General features: G+C 27.2%; 2 protein-coding genes across 3 annotated transcripts; one reads left to right on the top strand and one right to left on the bottom strand.

The window, feature by feature from the left end:
- Positions 1-348: 348 nt before the first annotated feature.
- nsl1 (non-specific lethal 1) lies at positions 349-9,055 on the top strand. Of its 2 annotated transcripts, none has more exons than XM_031915923.2 (12): positions 349-1,474; positions 1,715-1,930; positions 2,653-4,309; positions 4,866-5,368; positions 5,521-5,712; positions 6,717-6,942; positions 7,037-7,144; positions 7,427-7,502; positions 7,605-7,764; positions 7,890-8,110; positions 8,204-8,338; positions 8,750-9,055. In XM_031915923.2, exons 3-12 carry the CDS (start codon positions 2,865-2,867, stop codon positions 8,894-8,896), a joined length of 3,213 nt encoding a protein of 1,070 aa, XP_031771783.1. In that variant the 5' UTR covers positions 349-1,474; positions 1,715-1,930; positions 2,653-2,864; the 3' UTR covers positions 8,897-9,055. The 2 variants fall into 2 exon arrangements, with proteins under 2 accessions (XP_031771783.1, XP_086766350.1); XM_086910224.1 differs by having other exon boundaries at positions 8,729-9,055.
- Positions 9,056-10,113: 1,058 nt separating this feature from the next.
- Positions 10,114-12,512, bottom strand: LOC100868758 (DNA polymerase delta subunit 2). The gene is made up of 6 exons (XM_003692974.4): positions 11,842-12,512; positions 11,415-11,716; positions 11,119-11,329; positions 10,850-11,042; positions 10,462-10,754; positions 10,114-10,374 (listed from the first exon to the last, which is right to left on the bottom strand). Exons 1-6 carry the CDS (start codon positions 12,056-12,058, stop codon positions 10,256-10,258), a joined length of 1,335 nt encoding a protein of 444 aa, XP_003693022.1. The 5' UTR covers positions 12,059-12,512; the 3' UTR covers positions 10,114-10,255.
- Between the last annotated feature and the right edge of the window lie 5,932 nt (positions 12,513-18,444).

Below are 18,444 nucleotides of genomic sequence, written 5' to 3'. Positions count from 1 at the left end.
AATTACAATTTTTTTTATCATATATTTATCATATTAGAATTATTATTCAATATTTTTAATGGAAAATAAATTAATTATATAAAATTAATTAAATTGTATAAAAAATAAATAATTCCTATGTTTATTTTAAACATGACGCTATAATTCCGACACATAAACTTACAATTTGCGTATAGTAATAGATATGTTGTATAGAATAAGCGGGAAAAATAATGTTCTGAATCTAGGGTTTTTCGTTAGTATTCATATATCGAGCTGCGAATTGGACTTTACCGCCGACATTATAGATAGAAAATGAATCCGATTGGGCAGCGTGGCACGAAGGCCACATCCGGCAGCAGCACTGCAGTATTGGTCGATCCCGCTTCAGCAACAGCGAAGTTGGTTGAATTTCCTATATATTATTGATAAATAGCTCGTGTTGCTCGTGTGACTTTTACCAAAATCGACATCGGTATTCGTATTTAAAAAGAGAAAGTCTGTACTGTCGGAATCACGTACATACCGAGAGACGCAAAACGGTTAGGAGTACGCGCGTTGCTTGTAACGAGAAATCAGTCAAGGGATTATCGTGCATTGGGTGTGACGGACATTTATATCCGTGCGAATTGCATGAAAGTCGTGTCGTGTTGCGTAGTGCACAAGAACATTCGATTATTCGTGATTCTCATGGGTGTATGTGCGATTATGTCGAGCGCCCCCGAAGTGAGGTGAGCGTTATAGGAGGGGAAACTGCCCAAAAGAAGCAGCCTTCGAATCTGTTTTTTGCTCCGCCATTGTACGCTACAAGAGTACCGCGAAGGAAGCCGCTTGCCTCGTTTATCCGTGTGTTCTTGTTCAACTACATTTTTTTCAACTGATCGCTGTTCAAGCGTGTAAACGCGCCTACGTCCGCGTTAACGCACGTCTCGTGGTTACGCTATTCACGAGGCGAAGCACGTTAGTGTCTTCTCTCTCTTTCTTTCTCTCTTTCTTTATTGCGCGTTCTCTTTCTTTTTCTATCTTTTTTTGCTCTTTCTCGATATATACATACACACATACACACATACAATTCTCATTTTCTTTCTCACTCTCTTTCCCTTTTGTATTATATTCTCGATGCCTTCGACATCTCTACGGAAGTCGCATGTGTAAAAGTTTTTCGCGTACGTGGACATTGACGAAGACGCCAAGTGATTTGTATACTAGTGCCTTTGCCGGGGATACAAATCTTGCGCGTCATTATGCAATAGACGTGCAGCTGACGAGAAAGAACTGCCTCCTCTGTTGAGGACGAAGACGGCGGTGGTGTTGTGCGGCATGTTTTTATCTTTGTTTTTTAATTCTGTGCCACGACGAGGAAACGCTGTCGTTGCCGCTACCGCCGCCGCCACCACTGCTGCTGTTTTCTATATTTTGCGACGAGTAATCACGTGGGAATGCGTCAAACGATGCAAGCATACCTGTTATTAATCTCTACGACAACATATATTTGGTAGTGATATTTAGTGTAATTATGTGCGATATTTTATATCATAATACCGAACCTAAATTTTTACCTTTGAATATATATTTTCTTTCTTCTATCTTCAATCTTTTTTCCTTTACTTGACACATTTTTCTCTTTCGTTATTTCGTTAGTTTTCGTGAGTGTTCAAAATTTTCTTTCATGCATACTATCTTATTTCATCGCATTCCAATTTTTTAATAACGCGTTGTTATCGTTCGCCGGCAGCCACTTACCGCCTCAACTTACTTTACGTTCGAAGTTCATCGCTCGAAAATAGTGATCCAATATACTAAATTATATCTTCGTGGGAAGAACGATCTTGCCTTTCTGACGTTCCTCTTGATTTATTTTGTGTGTTTGGATGTTGCCTTTACAAAAAATATCGCTCTGAATAATCTGCGATTTTAAACGTGCTTCCTTTTTGCAAGCAAAAAATATAAGGTAAGAAGAATTTCATGTTCTTATTTCTTTATTAAATTACTAGTTCTTTATTAAGTATTCTGAGCTCTTTTTTCTTGTTTGTATATTTGACGATAGTTTATATAATATTAATCAATGGTACATATACTATTGAATATTAATTACTTGATTAAAATTGATTTTTAATATATAATAATACATTAGTATAATCTTTTTATTATCATTTATTTTACATATATATTTTATTAGTATTTATATAGTTTTTATATAGTTTTTTTTATTAGTACTTGTTTAATAATGATTGATAGGCAATTTATATCTTATAAACATGTGAATGTTGAAAAATAAATTAATATTGTTATTTAATTTTTATGTTATGTAATATAATAATATAATAATATTTTTTTAGATATAAATATATCTTCTATATTATGTGTTATATATTTCTAGATATATTCGTTTTTATATTTTTGTGTATATTACATATTAAATATTATAATATATATAATATTAATAAAAAGTTTTTTTATTATTTATTAAATAATTAATGAACATTGCTTTTATTATAATTGCAATATGTATATGTACCTTAGAAAATTAATTTTTTAAAATATGTACATAGATTACATAGATTACATAGATTATTTACATAAATTAATTTTGGAGTTAAAATAAAATAATTTTAAAATATTTACAAAAAATATTTTTTATAAAAATATTCATTTCGTATAATTTATTTACAGGTTAATGTTATGAATTGGTCCAAAACATACAAATGAAACAAAAATGAAGAAATTAAACACAATGGAAATTATTGTTGAAACAACATAATATTTAATATGGAATGAATGAAAAAAGAATTTATGGTACAAGAGAAAAAAAAGACAAAAGAAAAAAAGAAATTATATTGAAAGATAGCAATACAAGTGCAGGACAATAAATTAGTAATGGATGAATGGGAGTGAGCACAGCACATGTGAAGTGTAGGTGTGGGTGCGTACGCACGTGGGAGCCTCTGGATGTCGAGGCTGCAGCACTGGCAGTGTCAGTGGCAGTGATGGCCCCTGCTCTGACGGAAGGTGGTCCTCAAAAGCCTGAAAATTTGCTCCCTTCCCTTCCAGCTGGTGGATTTCTTTCCCCAGAGCAGGCTACGCAGGTGTGTCAGAATCGTGAAATTCTGGCAAAATTTGTTGTTTCTGCAAACGTTCAACCATCAAAGATCGACGAGCAGTGTTTACATGGTATCTCTAAGGATCTCATTCGTGATGTCATCAACTCGAAATATGCCAATGATCTTGATAGCTTGTCTACATTTACGCACGGATCTGACTTGATTACAAAGAAAGTACTAATAAAGGAGGACTGTGAACAACTGGACATTCTGGGCAGTCCAGAAAAAAAGGTGACTGATACTATAATGAACGACCCATCTATGGGTGATCAAGCGGACAATATGGGTTTCTTAAAATCAAGCGCAGACTTGCCTTTGGTGGGCTCAGAAACAGCAGGAGACAATAAAAATCTGGATGTGGATCAAATAATGGCCTTTGGTAGCGACATAACTACAGATAATGAACAATGTAATATTAGTAATGTTGGGGATATTGGGCAAAATGTTGAGGAAATTTTACAAGTAATTAAATCCATTGAGGATGTGGAGAATGCAGAAAATATATCTGCAGGTAGTAGTGAACCAGTCCAAAGTACAGTTGATGGAGTTGAAATGTTTTCTATGCCTGAAGAAGGATTTTCATCTTTTGAAAGAGATTTACTTGATGTTGATGTTATAAGTATTTGCAATATTGCTGATGCAGTGGACCAACATAAAGTGAATACATTGAAGTTACAGCAAGATGTTGCCCAAAAACAACACGAGAGTGAAAGGAAATGTGCATTTTTATTAAGAAGACTGAGAAAGCTTCAAGCAAGAATAATAGGCAGGCATGTTGCTGAAGAAAATACTGGAGTTCTTGAACTTGCTCATCATGGAGTAAAAAAATATCTTTTTCAAGAATTAGTTAATATCAGTTCTAAATCTAATGTTAGAAACTTTCCTGAAATTAGTAGTAGTTTGAGTTCCTTTTTGCAAAAAATTGAAAAAATGTGTGTTGCTCAGAGTAATAGTGTGAATCGTCAGCGATTATGTTGCCGGTATTTTGGTGATGGATCACGTGATAATTTGAGTAGTACTTCCGGTAACAGCAACCGCCAATCAGTGTTTGGTACTCCTCAAGTTAAAATTAAAGGTGAAGAAGTAGAAAGTGTGGCTGGACCTTTAGCTACACAATTACATGTTGTGGAATCTAATCTTGACTCCGATTGTACTGCATCCAGTAGTGGTGGAGAAAGTTGTGATGAAATGCAGACATTTAACAATCCACATCAGCAAAGTATATCTATGTGAGTTTTTATATTTTTTATCAAGAAAAAATTAATTTTTAGTTTTGGGACCATTCTATTTATTTTATAATTTTAATAGAATGGAAATGTGATGTAAAATTAAAATTAAACTAGTTTATATAGTTTTCTTCTTATGATATATTATATTTCTTAATATGAAATTCATTGTTGATATCTTGTTTTAACATTTATTTTTAACATATTTTTGTTCCTGAAAAAAATTTAAATTTATAAAAATTAAAACCGAATAATATTTTTGGTCGGTTTTAAAGTTTTATTTAATAATATTTAATATAATATCTTATATATTTTTATAAGTATATATTTATATATTGATATTTATAGTATATATAATATAGTTATATATTTTTTGCAAAAATAATTATAAAAATGCATAAATATATGTTAATTAACAAATAAAATATTTTTAATTTTGATTTAAAATAAATCAATATGAATATATTTAAAATAAATCAATATGAATATATTTTTTAAAATTTAATTGATTAAATTTTTAAAGTATTTAATTATTCATTTTTAACAATATCACTTATAGATCAAAGAGAGCAGCATGGAGGTATGCTCAAGATCGTGCAGGTGTAGCAGCAAGATGGACATGGTTGCAAGCACAAATATCGGATTTGGAATATAGGATTAGGCAGCATAATGAATTACAACGGCATATTAGAGCTAATAAAGGATTAGTGATACTTGATAATGCAGAAACAGTGAATGGCTATAGTGGTGTTTTACCAGGTTCTACAGGACGTTATAATTCACCTGAAGGTGAATTACCAGCTAGTAGGACTCGGCCGTTTGTGTGGAGTTTTTATAGGAAAAGAAAATTATTACAATTAGATAAATTACATGAAGTCTCGAAACGTGCTGCAAAAGCATCAACAGTAAGATGCAATTGTGATCATGTATTACCACCATGTGCTTTATGTACTGGAAGATTAGATCCAATGCAACCACAAGAACCAATTGAACAAATGTCAGTACAAGAAAGAGTTGCACTTGTTGATCCTAGTTTTCATCCTGTTTTATCATTTCCTGATGGTAAATAAAAATATATATGTATATGTTTTATTTATATATTTTATTAAGAAGCTTTAATTTTTAATATAATGTTTATAATGTAATAACATAATAGAGGAAATTGATATTGAAAATTTATATTTATAATTTTTTTTTAATATTTTATTCTGCAGAAATTACGCAGGGAACTCATCTTGAAGCTATTATGAAATCAGTGGAATGGCAACAAAAAATGTTAAGAGGAAACTTACGAATTACACGCTTAAAAGATAAAGATATTAATGAAAGAAGAAATAAAAAACTTCCAGGACATAGAAAATATGCAGCTCGATTAAAAAAATCATCTTCAAGTATTCTTACTGCAAGTATGTAATTGTCAATATTATGAAAATATTATGTTATATATTATGTATACATTATGTATATATATATTGAAGAATTTTTATATTTTTTTACTATTTGTGTATTTATATTTGTATTCATTATGAATAGAAAAATTCACAATGATATTCATTTACGAATAGGAGTTGAGTGAAACTAATAAAATTTTCAATCAATTGAAATATGAAATAATTTTATAAGTATATAATCTTTTCTATTTAAAAAAAATTGTTAAATACAGTATATTTACTGAAATTTTTATTCCATATATCTTTGTATAAATAAAGAATTTTAACATTTTTGAAAATTTTTTGAAAAAAATTTTAGTTAATTAAAAACATTTATTATGCTTTTAAAATACTTAAAATTGATATGTAATGAATGATATGTAAATTTCTTCGAAATATTGAGATGTAAATAGATCTGAAATTGAAAAAAAATTATTCAATAAAATTCTATTTATATATAAACATTTGTAAGAAAAATAAAAAAATTTGGGAAATTATGCTTTTTTTTAAAATTGATAAAAAAAATGTATATTTTTAAAAGTTTCATATTCAAAGAGAAATCACAAAATACGCAGTTATTTGCAGTTATTATTTCACTCTTGCATAAACAAAATAGCTAAATAATTGATATATTATTATCTAATATTCTTAAATAAATATAATTTAAAAAAATATTCTTAATTCGTATTTGTATTTTAAATATTTATTTAAAAGTATATGAGTCTTCAGAATTTTTAAATATATTACTATTAAACATATAATAATTATATAACTAATAAAACATAAAACAATTGTTCATACTAATAATTCTTACAATAATAAAATTAAAATATATTATTGTAAAAGTCAACTTAAAAAGAAATGATTTAAAAGTTAGATAAATAACTAATTTATTTATAAAAGTTAATTGTTTTATTTGATCTCTCTTTATTATAATATTATTATTATTATTCTTATTATCATTGATTTTGTTTTTATAGGAATTAAGAAAAAAATGTTGAAAGGAAAAAGAAATAGACTTGGTCATGATAGAAGTGTTCATGGGTTAAGTAGAAAAAGGGTGCAGAAATTAACAACTGAAGATGATGATGATATTAGTGCACTTTCCAGCTCTAGTAAACATTCATTTCCAGTGTCTTCTCCTTTACATCATACTATTGCTTCTACTACAGAAAAGAATACAATTAAAGAAAAGAATTCTCATGGGTTAGTAATTAATAGGAATATTATAAAATTTAATAAAACTATATATAAACATATAATTAAAGTTATTACTATATTACTAAATATTTTATTACAGACGCTTGAGGCAAAATTCGTACGATATTGATAATATAGTTATACCTTATAGTGTAGCTGCTTCAACTAGGCTTGAAAAATTACAATATAAAGAAATATTAACACCAAAGTAAGTAATTTTAATTAGAAATGAGATATTCGAAACCTTGAAATTCTCAGAAATTCAAAAAATTTCGAATTTGAATTTCTCAACTTATTATTATTTTTATAATTAGTAACTTTCAAGTAAAATGTAGATAAATAACAATTCGAATAAATAATTTACAAAAATTATAATCAATATAAATCAAAATTAGGTTTCTATCTATCTCTAGTTTTAATGAATAATTTTCTATAATATTTTAGTGAATAATTATTAATATTACAATTTTTTTTTTTCATCAAAATAAAGGTGGAGGTTATGTGAAGAACCTTCAAAATTGGATATTAAAAATGGTGTTATGCATAGGCCTAGTCAAGACAGTGATGTAAGTATGTTTTAATTATATAAATATAAAAATTTTATAAAGAATCTTATATATAAATATAATCTTATAATAAAATTAAAAATGTCTATATATTTTATTTAGTTCGAAGATATGTCAGACGAAACTATTGCTTTAAGACATGAACGAAGTGAACGAGAAGAAAATAAACGTTTTATGACATATATGAATATGCCACATCAATCACGTATTCGGCATAATCGTAGAACAGATAGTCGAGCAGATAGTGGTGCGAATACACCAGGTAATTTTAATTTATAATTTACTAATTTTTTTTGATTTAGATAAAAAAGTTAAGTAAAAAAAAAAAAATTATAAAGATACAGATAATATGAATATATAAATTATAAATTATTTCTTAATTATTAGATCCTATGTCTCCACATGCAAGTGATTTTGGTGGAGATATGATGTCACCAATTACATCACCTCCTGCAACTCCTCAAGTTCAAGATTCAGAACATCAACATAATTCAGATAATATGCATCGATCATCTGCTTTACAAAATGCTATACGACGTCGTGCTACACCTACGTTAAGAATAGGAAAGGACGACACTAATATTTCAATAAATGAAGATGAAAATGAGGTATTATATTTTGATTTGATTTATTTAAATTATTAATAAAAAAGTGCAATATAAAATATTTTAAAAGAAAATTATGTATAATTTTTTTGTTAGATTTTACCGTATGAACCAAGAGTATTTCCATTATCTGAAGAAGTTTATGATAAAATGCTGGAAGTAATGCCAGATGGTCATTGGCAACCTTCATCAGCATCTCTTTGTTCCCGTGATGAAGAAAAAGCAGATGATGTACGTACACTGTGTTTGTATTAAATGTTTAAATGTTAATTATCTAAGTCAGAATTTTTTATTACAAAAAGAAAAAAAAAATATCTGAATGGTCGTACTGATTATTAATACAATACTTTGAGCCAACTTTCATGGCTCCTCGAGGCTAACTCTGGTAAGCAGTGTCATTTGATGCTTCCTATTTTAAACACGATTGATTTTATTTTAGCAATATTTAAAAGAAACTGCATTGCATTTGTACATGAGTTCTATAAGCATTAGAATATTTTGATGAATTAGCTCGCTGATTGTTTTTTTCAGCTGTTACAAGCTTGTACATTTAAATATAGTTTTTGTAATATATGCAGAATAATCGTTGAAAAAAATAGTCTTTCATAAATATTTAGATAGGCGTTAATATTTCGTTTCTAGGATGGGGAAATGGATTCTCCAGAATCAGATTCGACAGAATCAGCTTGTTGTGACATAGAGGGTGAGGATCCCAATGATCCTGAATGGACAGTAGGTGACGATAGGGATACTGAAAAGGAACGAATACGTCCGACGGCTAAGAGATAGGATAAAACCTTTAATACATACAGTATGTCTACGTCGTTACTATATGCAGAAGCTACCTGTCAATTGTTATATATACCTGTCGGTCATGTAACATGCACCTTAAGTTAATGGTATTATGAATCTGTAAAGTGTATTATAAATATAAATTTTATAACTTCATTCTGCTTAAATTAATGGGAAACCTTAATGATTGCTTTTTAAGTATTTCTATTTCGGCCAAAGTATTAGAATTGTATGGATTATCATCCTTTTATTTAGGATAAGGATATTGTTATATTTTTCTTTCACTGTTATAACTGATAAAACGGGACATAGTCCTTCAAAAGTTAGAATCTCATATGAACAGAATTAGGCAATTTTATATAAAAAAAAAAAAAAAAATAAAAATAAAAAGTGTATTTATATTATAATCAAACTTTTTCGTTAAATAAAAGTGCCAACTGAAATGTTCTGTAGCATTATCCTTCGATGTTGCATATTTTTTCTAGTTGCGACGATGTTCATTGTATAATAATTGAAAACATTCAGCTATTATGAACACATATAATAATGTATGTAGTCTTATACATTGTGTACATCGTTATATCTATATATTTAATTTCTTTTATGTTGTTCATTTCTTCAAATGATTTCATAATTTTTACATCTCGTATAACAGTCAAAAACAGTTCATTTATAAAATTTAAAAATATGCATATAATAATTTACATTTCTACTTTTATGTAATCTGCAGGTAAGAACATGGAATTACAGAAGGATAATATACCTAGTACATTTTAGTTCTTATAGAAAAATTAAATACTGAAAATGAATTATACATAATATTTTGTTAGCAAAAAATAATTGTATTCTGTATTTTGACTGTTATGTTCTAATTATTTATAATTTATAAAGCATGAATTCATGTTTATTTAAGTAACAAGTTATGTTTTCAAAATCTCATGTCGCTGTGATTTCATAATTTTCTAATAATCTGTGATATTACATGTAATTTCTTTCTTATCACATATTTTATATTTAGTCACAAACATACCTATATTTAAAAGTCATGCGCTTAGATTTTGTACATCACATTTTGAATGAAATAAACAGGTAATAATAGAACATGTTTCTTATTCATTACTTGTATTAAGTAATATCACGAATTAAATCAAATATGTTAAATAAAATTTTAAATAAAGTTAATATATGAAATAAATACAATGAAGACGAACGTATTTCTGTATAATTTTCTTTTTATTTGTATTTTATTTGAAAATTTTTGACATATATATATATATATTCATATAAAATTTAATTTATATTAAATTATAATAAAATAATATAATATTAGATGACAAACATTAATATGTTTATAGTTTAAGTATTACTAAAAGAAATATATTGGGTGTCCAAATTCTCCAAATCTACTATCACAGCAGTATAAGTCATATCAAAACGCGGAACAGATATTAATCTAACGATTTGGTTTTCTTCACCTGAAAATTAATTTTTTAATTAATTTTAATCGAAATAAAAATTAATTTATTTTTTAAAAATATTTTACAATAGTATATTTTACAAACCTTTCCATAGTTTTGTTTCAAATTTATTTGTGTTTCCTACGAAATATATATCCGGACATTTTTTTATAATAAACAAATCTTTCTCATAATATGGACAAGCTAGTAATGTATCTGGAGCAGTTGGACACATATGCCTCCATAGCAAAGATTTTTCTAGCCATTCGAGAGGTGAAATATTAGTTTCACCTGTTACTTTTATGATGTCTTCAATTGATTGACCACTAGTACCAATTATTATTCGTTCTTCAATTTTACCAATCCATGGATTTGTAGTACTTTTAAAACTTTCAAATCTATATAAATATAAAAATAGAATGAATATACACTTATATATATTATAAATATTTTGTATATAAGATTTTATATATATATATATATATATATAAACCTGGATGATTTAGGTAATAAACAAGGATGAAATGGTTTTTGTGGTAACATAGCATTAGTAGGATCATGTTCTCCTGGCATCAAGGTAATATTACAACACATTGCTAAATTACTTAAAAATGTATCCACAATCTTTATTATATCTCCAAGTTTTGTATTAGTATTCATTATATCACTACTTTTTGTGATATTACCTAATAAAAAAATAAATTATATATATGTATACATATACATATATATAAAATTTTTAGAATAATATGTATGATTTACCTGCTATAATAAGGCAAACAATAGAAGTATTATCTTTTTGTATTGTTGTATTACCAGCCATTCCACATAACCATTCTAAAAAGAGAGATATTCCCAAACTTTTATAATTATTAGATAAATCTAATCCAGATACTATTACCAGTTTTTTTTGCGATATATGTTCCTTTAAAGATTCTTTTGGTGCACATCCAGGAAAACACCAATCTTTTACCTAAATATAATAAATTATATTAAAAATATAATTTAAAGATATAATGTTAATGATAATCATATCATTTTTAGAATTAAAATATTACCATAAATGTTCCATCATTATTTTCATTGCCTAATATAGCACAAACAACTCCAGTAACAATTTGTTTTAAATTAACTTGGTCACCCACTAACTTAATACGTAACATTTCATCTTCTAGAAATGATTGATCTTTTTCTGAACAATAATCTGATTTAGAACAAGAGAGACTAAGTTGATGATCTTCACTAAGTTCTCGTAAAATTGATGGTTTCCATTGTTGATGTTTATATAGTGTACCAATTAGTATACATTGTTGACCTTCTAAATTTTCTAAATCAGCTAATTTTATAATAGGAACATTTTCTGTGTATGGAGAAAAAGATATAGATCTACATAATTCATAAACAAATCTTTGCATATATCTTTTACTGTATGAATATCATAACCTTGATAAAATATGTTATTCACAAGAAAAATTAATAACATACCCCATTTAGTTTGGACACGTGGAATTAAAATATCTCTTAATTCAGCAAGTCTAGCAGAATATATATGGGCAAATTGTTTAGAATAATCACTTCTTGTTATCGCGAACTTTTCTGAAAGATCTTTATATTGAGCTCGTTTTCTTTTAAATACTTGTGATTTCTCTTTTTCTGATTTTATAAATAAATCATTACATTCTTCTTCACTTTTATAAACCATTTTTAATTAAAAAATATTAAATTTAATGAAATAATTTGTATCTGAGTAATTACTTAGTTATTGAATACTTATGCTAGATTTACCGCCAAATTTATATGAGATGGTAATTTTCTTCACTAGCGCCATCGTACAGCCAATATGGAAAATTTAAAATGCATGTAAGTATTTACATATATTTTAATATATATACACACATAGTATATTTTTACAATACAAATTTTTATATATGAACGAATTTTTTTATTAATTAAAATAATTAATTAATTTGTGCTACAATATTAATTGATTTTTAAATAAACAATATTAAAATTTTGAAATAAAAAGAATTAAATTAATATTTATAATAAATAAGGATAATAAACAGGGAACAGTAAAAAAATACTTGAAATCATATATTTTACTTGTTTTATTATTTCCAAATCTTGCTTAGAACCTGAAGAAATTCTTTCATAATCTAATAATTAATTAATGATAATTAAGTTTAACATTAACGCCTGACAACGACGAAGTAAAGATTATATATCTATATATATGTATATATATATATATATATATATATATATATATATTTATATTTTAATTATATATATATATACATATATATTGTGTATAAGCTAATCCTTGCCCAGACACACGTATTGATATGCAGTTGTTCATTCAATTTTTTTTCTACGGGCATATAAATAAAATCTTATTGCTTAATATTTTTTAAATATATATATATGTATATATATGTATAAATATATGTGCATATATATGTATACATATATATATATATATGCGGTATCATTACCATTACATATGATGATATGTTTTTGTAGTCCCAATGATTAATATGCACGCATTTGTGCAAATGCCTCAGCATGAGACATATAATGGACGGATTGATCCAGATGCAAAATGGACTTTCCGAATAATCGAATGGATTGCAAAAATTTTTTTCTTCGCCATTTTCCTTCATTTTGCTTTCTTTTTCATTATTGATATTGAAGTTATAATTGCAGAAAAATTTTCAACTTGTTACTTCGCAATCGATTTTCGGAACGTCCTCATGTATCCGGCAGTATTTTGACGAGGCCTAAGATTGTCGTTCTAACCTCGTTTATGAAGAAAGTGACGAAAAAAAAAAAAAAAAAAAGAGAAAAAAAAGAGATGCGGCCACTCACGGATCGCTATTTTTTTTTTTTTTACTCATTCATATATGTAATTATATATGATATTATATTGGATCGATCTCAGAGAGGCATCATTCAAAAGCCCCGTCGATATACTGATTATTCATTTTTTCTTTGTTCACTAAATATCAGATTCTTAATTCTGAATTAATTTTATATCGCTACGGTAAAGTTATTATTTTTTTCTTTTAGATATCACAATAACCTTACACAGAAAGCTGCAACTAATTTATAATTATATTAATATTAATAATAATATTATTATTATATTGTTATTACTTTGTTATAATTAAATATTATTTATTATTATTATTAATTATTATTATTATTGTTGTTTTTATTTATTATCTACCTCGTAAATACATCGGAATTTTATTTCTTTTTTTTTTATTTTCAACGAAAACATCAAAGTAATTCTTATGCGCGATTTTTCCTTTAGGATAATTGCTTCTTCACAAATACATGACTCGTGCACATGCGCAACTTTAAATTTCATTTTCATCCGTTGGCGGATGATGAAATGTTCATTGTTTTAATGTTGTTTAGTTCAATTAAAATTGAAAAAAGTAAATCATTGTTTGTTCCTTATTTTTTTCTTTCTATCTGATTTTTAAACACATTCCCGTTTTTTTCATCGAGCTACATTATTTGAAGTTGTTCTCTATCGCTTCCTCGATTTCAATCGAGAAATATTGTTCATCGCGATATCTCGCAACATCGAGCATTGAAATACATGTCACGACGTTAATCAAGAATAGCAAGATTAAAATGGAATTATATTTTAACTTACATACTTTTTTTAATTTTAATTTGTTTTTCAATGTTTTTATAAAATTATTTGAAATTAATAATGTTAAGTTAAGAAAATTTTTTTTAATATAAATTTTGAAATGTTCATTAGTGTTCAATTCTATTCTCAATTAACGTCTCTCTTTTTTACACTTTACTTAACATGTGTATACAGACGTCGAATTAAAAATTCATACACGTATTTTAACAGTGTGTGAATTCGTCTGAATAATTTCTATTGTTTAACAAGATACACGATGCTTATTCACGAAAGAAGATGTTGCAATATTATGTCTAAGAGATTATTTTGACAATATGTTTATAATAAAACTTATATTTTGAAACTATTGATTATATAATAATTTATTATTTTTTATAAAATGCAATCTTTCGAAAATTTTCGTCTGAATATAGTGTAAATATCTTCGAGATTAAATATTTAAAAAATTTTGCAATTCATTTATTTTGAATTTATTACTTTGAACATATAGTTATAATTCATCATTTGAGATAACAATCGTATCGATATTTCGATAAAATATATGCAATAATCAGATGTGAAGAATCAGATATGAGAAATGATGGATGCAAATTATCGTAGAGATTTTGTTTAAACGACATTGCGAATCGATTGCTAAATCAGAGGTCTTCATTAAAAAACAATTTCTTCCGTGAACAAGTATCGGCTTATAAACATTATAAACGTATCACAATTCGGGCATCTTCGATTAGAGAATATTTTGTAATACATATAGATATATGTTGTTATTTTTTCTTAAATCACGTTATACATGATAAATATTCGACTAAAGTATAATAATTGTTATTAAATGTCGTTTCTTGATCATTAATTTTCTTGCACCGAATAGTGACGTGAATTTAGATTTCTTTTCTTAACTAAAATTTTATCTTCATAAAATATTACGTCGAGCTTATAACTTTCATCGTTTCGATACGATGATTCTTAAATTGAAAAATAAGAATGTTGCAGGATACAAATTTTTAAAGCGTTCTTCAATTATTTTTGATGTTATTTCGTGTAAACTAAGTTTAACAATTAATCGAATCGAGAGTTTATATATATTTAAAATACTTAAAAATTAACACTTAAAAATAATTATCGATATTGATTAAATCAATGATCGATTATTTTTAACACTTTCATTCTATATGTTTTAATATAAAATTCTAATTAACAAACTGTTAAGATATCAAATTTAAGTTTAAATTTATTCTTAAGTTATTTTTCCGCTCGATTCCTCGCTTCTTCTCCTGATGATTTATTTTTCCTATATTCATTTCACTATTCGATAGTGTGGAAAAAGTCTCGTGGAAAATTTTAATTTTAATGTTAAGTTTAAATAATCAAGGATTGTACATATATCAGTGGAGTATTACACATTGCGTTGAAAGTTCAAACACTTGACGCTCGAGAGCGCTCAAAGTTTATTCGATTACTCGAAGTTCAAGTCGATTGAAACACATTTTATCGAATTGTATCGATTTCGAAACTCGAAATTCGAAAAGAATTCGAGATTCTATTCGAATAAAATTTCGTTCAATTCGTTTCGAGAAACTCGAGAACTCGATTTATCGAACTAATGCGAATAACCAATTATTCGGCTATATATATAATACTTCAAATTGTTCGATCAATCGAATAACCATGATCAAAGAATTCATCTCTATTTCAATTGCAGTATTTAAGTAATCTCGATTTATTCGAATTCGAACGATATATTTAAACTTTTTCAAAATTTTTTCCCCTACATTTTGTCAACGAATAGAAATAAAATGAAAGAAAGAATAAAGATTTTAATTACAATACATTTGTAATAAGCTATAACGAATTAATTTTTATTTAAGTCGTATTAAATATCCGAAAATTATCGAATAATGTACAATTTTTTATTCGATAGTATTTGAGCTCATCGTTTTGTTTCAAATAAATCGAGCAAGTTTATTCGAATGTTCGATTTTCGATAAAATTGTTCGAATCGAAAATTCGAAATATTTAAATATCTAATTATCTATCCACATGCATATAATGAATGCATATATAAAGCTTGAACGATAGAGATTACTATATACAGACCCTGAAATTTTTTTTCTGTCATCGAAATATTCCGTATCCTTTCCTTTCCTTTCCTTTATATATATTATTATTAGAATTACATACGTATTTCGATGCTAGGTCTGAAAACAGAAAACTAACAGGCAAATAAATGCATGGACACGCTACGCGATTAGCTTTCCCCTTATATACGATCAAATAGCGTAGATGCTACTACATACAATAACATATACAGATTTTTTTACAGATACAAATTGATAGGTGTCTACTCGAATGAACGACGTTTGATAGATGCGAACAACAATGAAATTTTCTTTTTCGTAATATAAATAATTCCCGTTTAAATACGCGTTACATTTTATTACAACAGGTATCTTCTCTTTGGTCTTTGCAAAATCATGAGAATTATAAATATCAATAAATAAATTACAAAAAAAAAAAATGAGATTAAATTCTATACTATTGGTACAACAATAGTTTCGAAATTTGCTATTATACCACAATATTAAAAACAAATATATACGAAATGAAAACTCGTTTCTTTATTTTTTTTTTTTTTTCTTTACGTGAAAATTTCTTATCGCATATGCGATAGCTAATATTTTAAATGTAAATTAACAAATTATTTTATAACACTAGATCTACGATCTTTTGGATAATTTAACATTGGTAATGATTCTCTTTTTTAATTCAATCTTTATACGTTCAACTGATTGATACAGGAGCATGAATCATATACGTTATTTAATTCTTCAGAAATAATTTCTCTTGATCAAAATTCTATTCTCACTAATGAATTGTTAAAAAAAAAATAGTGACATTACAACGGAATAATTGAACAAAAAAAAAAAAAAAAAGATAAATTATTTTATAACAATCCGAGAATTTGAATGTAGATTCAATGTGATAAAATGTAGATTCTTCTTTTTTTTTGTACTTTCATCGATATTTAAAGAGATTTTATTAATCGAATTAAGATATCGATAGCAGAGACTAGATTACCAATGTCACGTTACTTCGATTCTTCTTTATTTTTTTTGCCTTATAAGAAGTTTTTCCTATTTTTTCTTAACTTCTTTTCATCGTTAATCATTCTTCTTGCGCGAATAATTTAGTTTCGCGCCAAAAAGCCGAACGTCAAACGATCTTCAACACGCAACAGTGATTTGAAATCGCGTTCATTGCGATTCATAAGCGGATGCTAGCTAATTAGCGGTAAATTAGTAGAAGGAAAGTAGAGCTTTTTATCGTTCTATCTCGCCAACATTGTTGCGAAACGTTCTAATTGCGCGAAATGGCCCCCCATTCTTTTTTTCTCTTTTTTAATAACAAATCTCTTGAATCGAGTTACAACTAATGAAAAGATCTTTCAAAATCTATTAAAAACCTGCCTCGTTGAACAAGTCTGGTCAATGATTTTCGTGGGGCATTAATTTAAGCGAACATCGAGTTTAAACCGATTTGTTTGAATAATAAAATAACTCGGTATCTCGGTTTTTTTTAACGAAAAAAAAATGCATCCATATTAAAAAAAAAAAAAAAAAAAAAAGAAAAGAAAAGAAAACGTCGTTCGACACGTAGACACCAATTCCACTAATTTCACGCGATATTTTTCTTGCGATCTTTTTCTACAACCTCCATCTGCTTCGACCCCTAATAATTTATCACGAATATCATTTGATAAATATTTCAAACAAGCAACTAAATCTCGAAATTCTTGCATTCATTGTTCTCACACACATTGCATTCTCGAGTGCTGTGTTAAATCAGTGCTATTATTACTTGCTTATTCCCCCCCCACCCCCACCCCCCACCCTCGTATGCCATGTTTCTCCGTTATTATCTTCTTATTTTTTTCTTTTCCTTTTCTTTTCACGATGCGAATTCTCCTCAATTTCATTGTTCGAAACACGTAGTCATCGTTGTTAATCGATCCTGTCGATCGAGAGGCTTGGACGGTATGGGGCCGTCGTCGTCGATAACCACCTCTTTAATCCTAATTAGTCAGAATCAATGTCCACGGAAAACGATCTCGTTGACTCATCGTGGCCGTTCTTTCTCATATAATTATTCGATTTATGCCTAATCAATGAATAACAATAGCAATTTGTTTTATTTTTTTACGCAATTTACTTCAACATATTTACTTTTTTTTTTTTTTTTTCCTCTCTTCTTCGTCGAAGATCGAAGATTCTTCAGATTCTTTATCTTTATGTGATTTTCCCGTTTTTTTTTTCTTTTTTTTTTCTAGAAAAAAAAAAAAATTTTTTTTTATAGATACGTCATTATATTATACAAGACCAGAGATTGTACATCGAGATCCTTTGCGAGAAAAGATTATTTTTTTT

The sequence above is a fragment of the Apis florea genome, unplaced genomic scaffold (genome assembly GCF_048593485.1).
Source record: "Apis florea isolate Af1SG1 unplaced genomic scaffold, ASM4859348v1 contig_3170_pilon, whole genome shotgun sequence".
In the NCBI taxonomy this organism is placed as follows: Eukaryota; Metazoa; Arthropoda; class Insecta; order Hymenoptera; family Apidae; genus Apis; species Apis florea.
The sequence above is the reverse complement of the archived record's forward strand: the minus strand, read 5'-3'. Positions and strand labels throughout refer to the sequence as shown.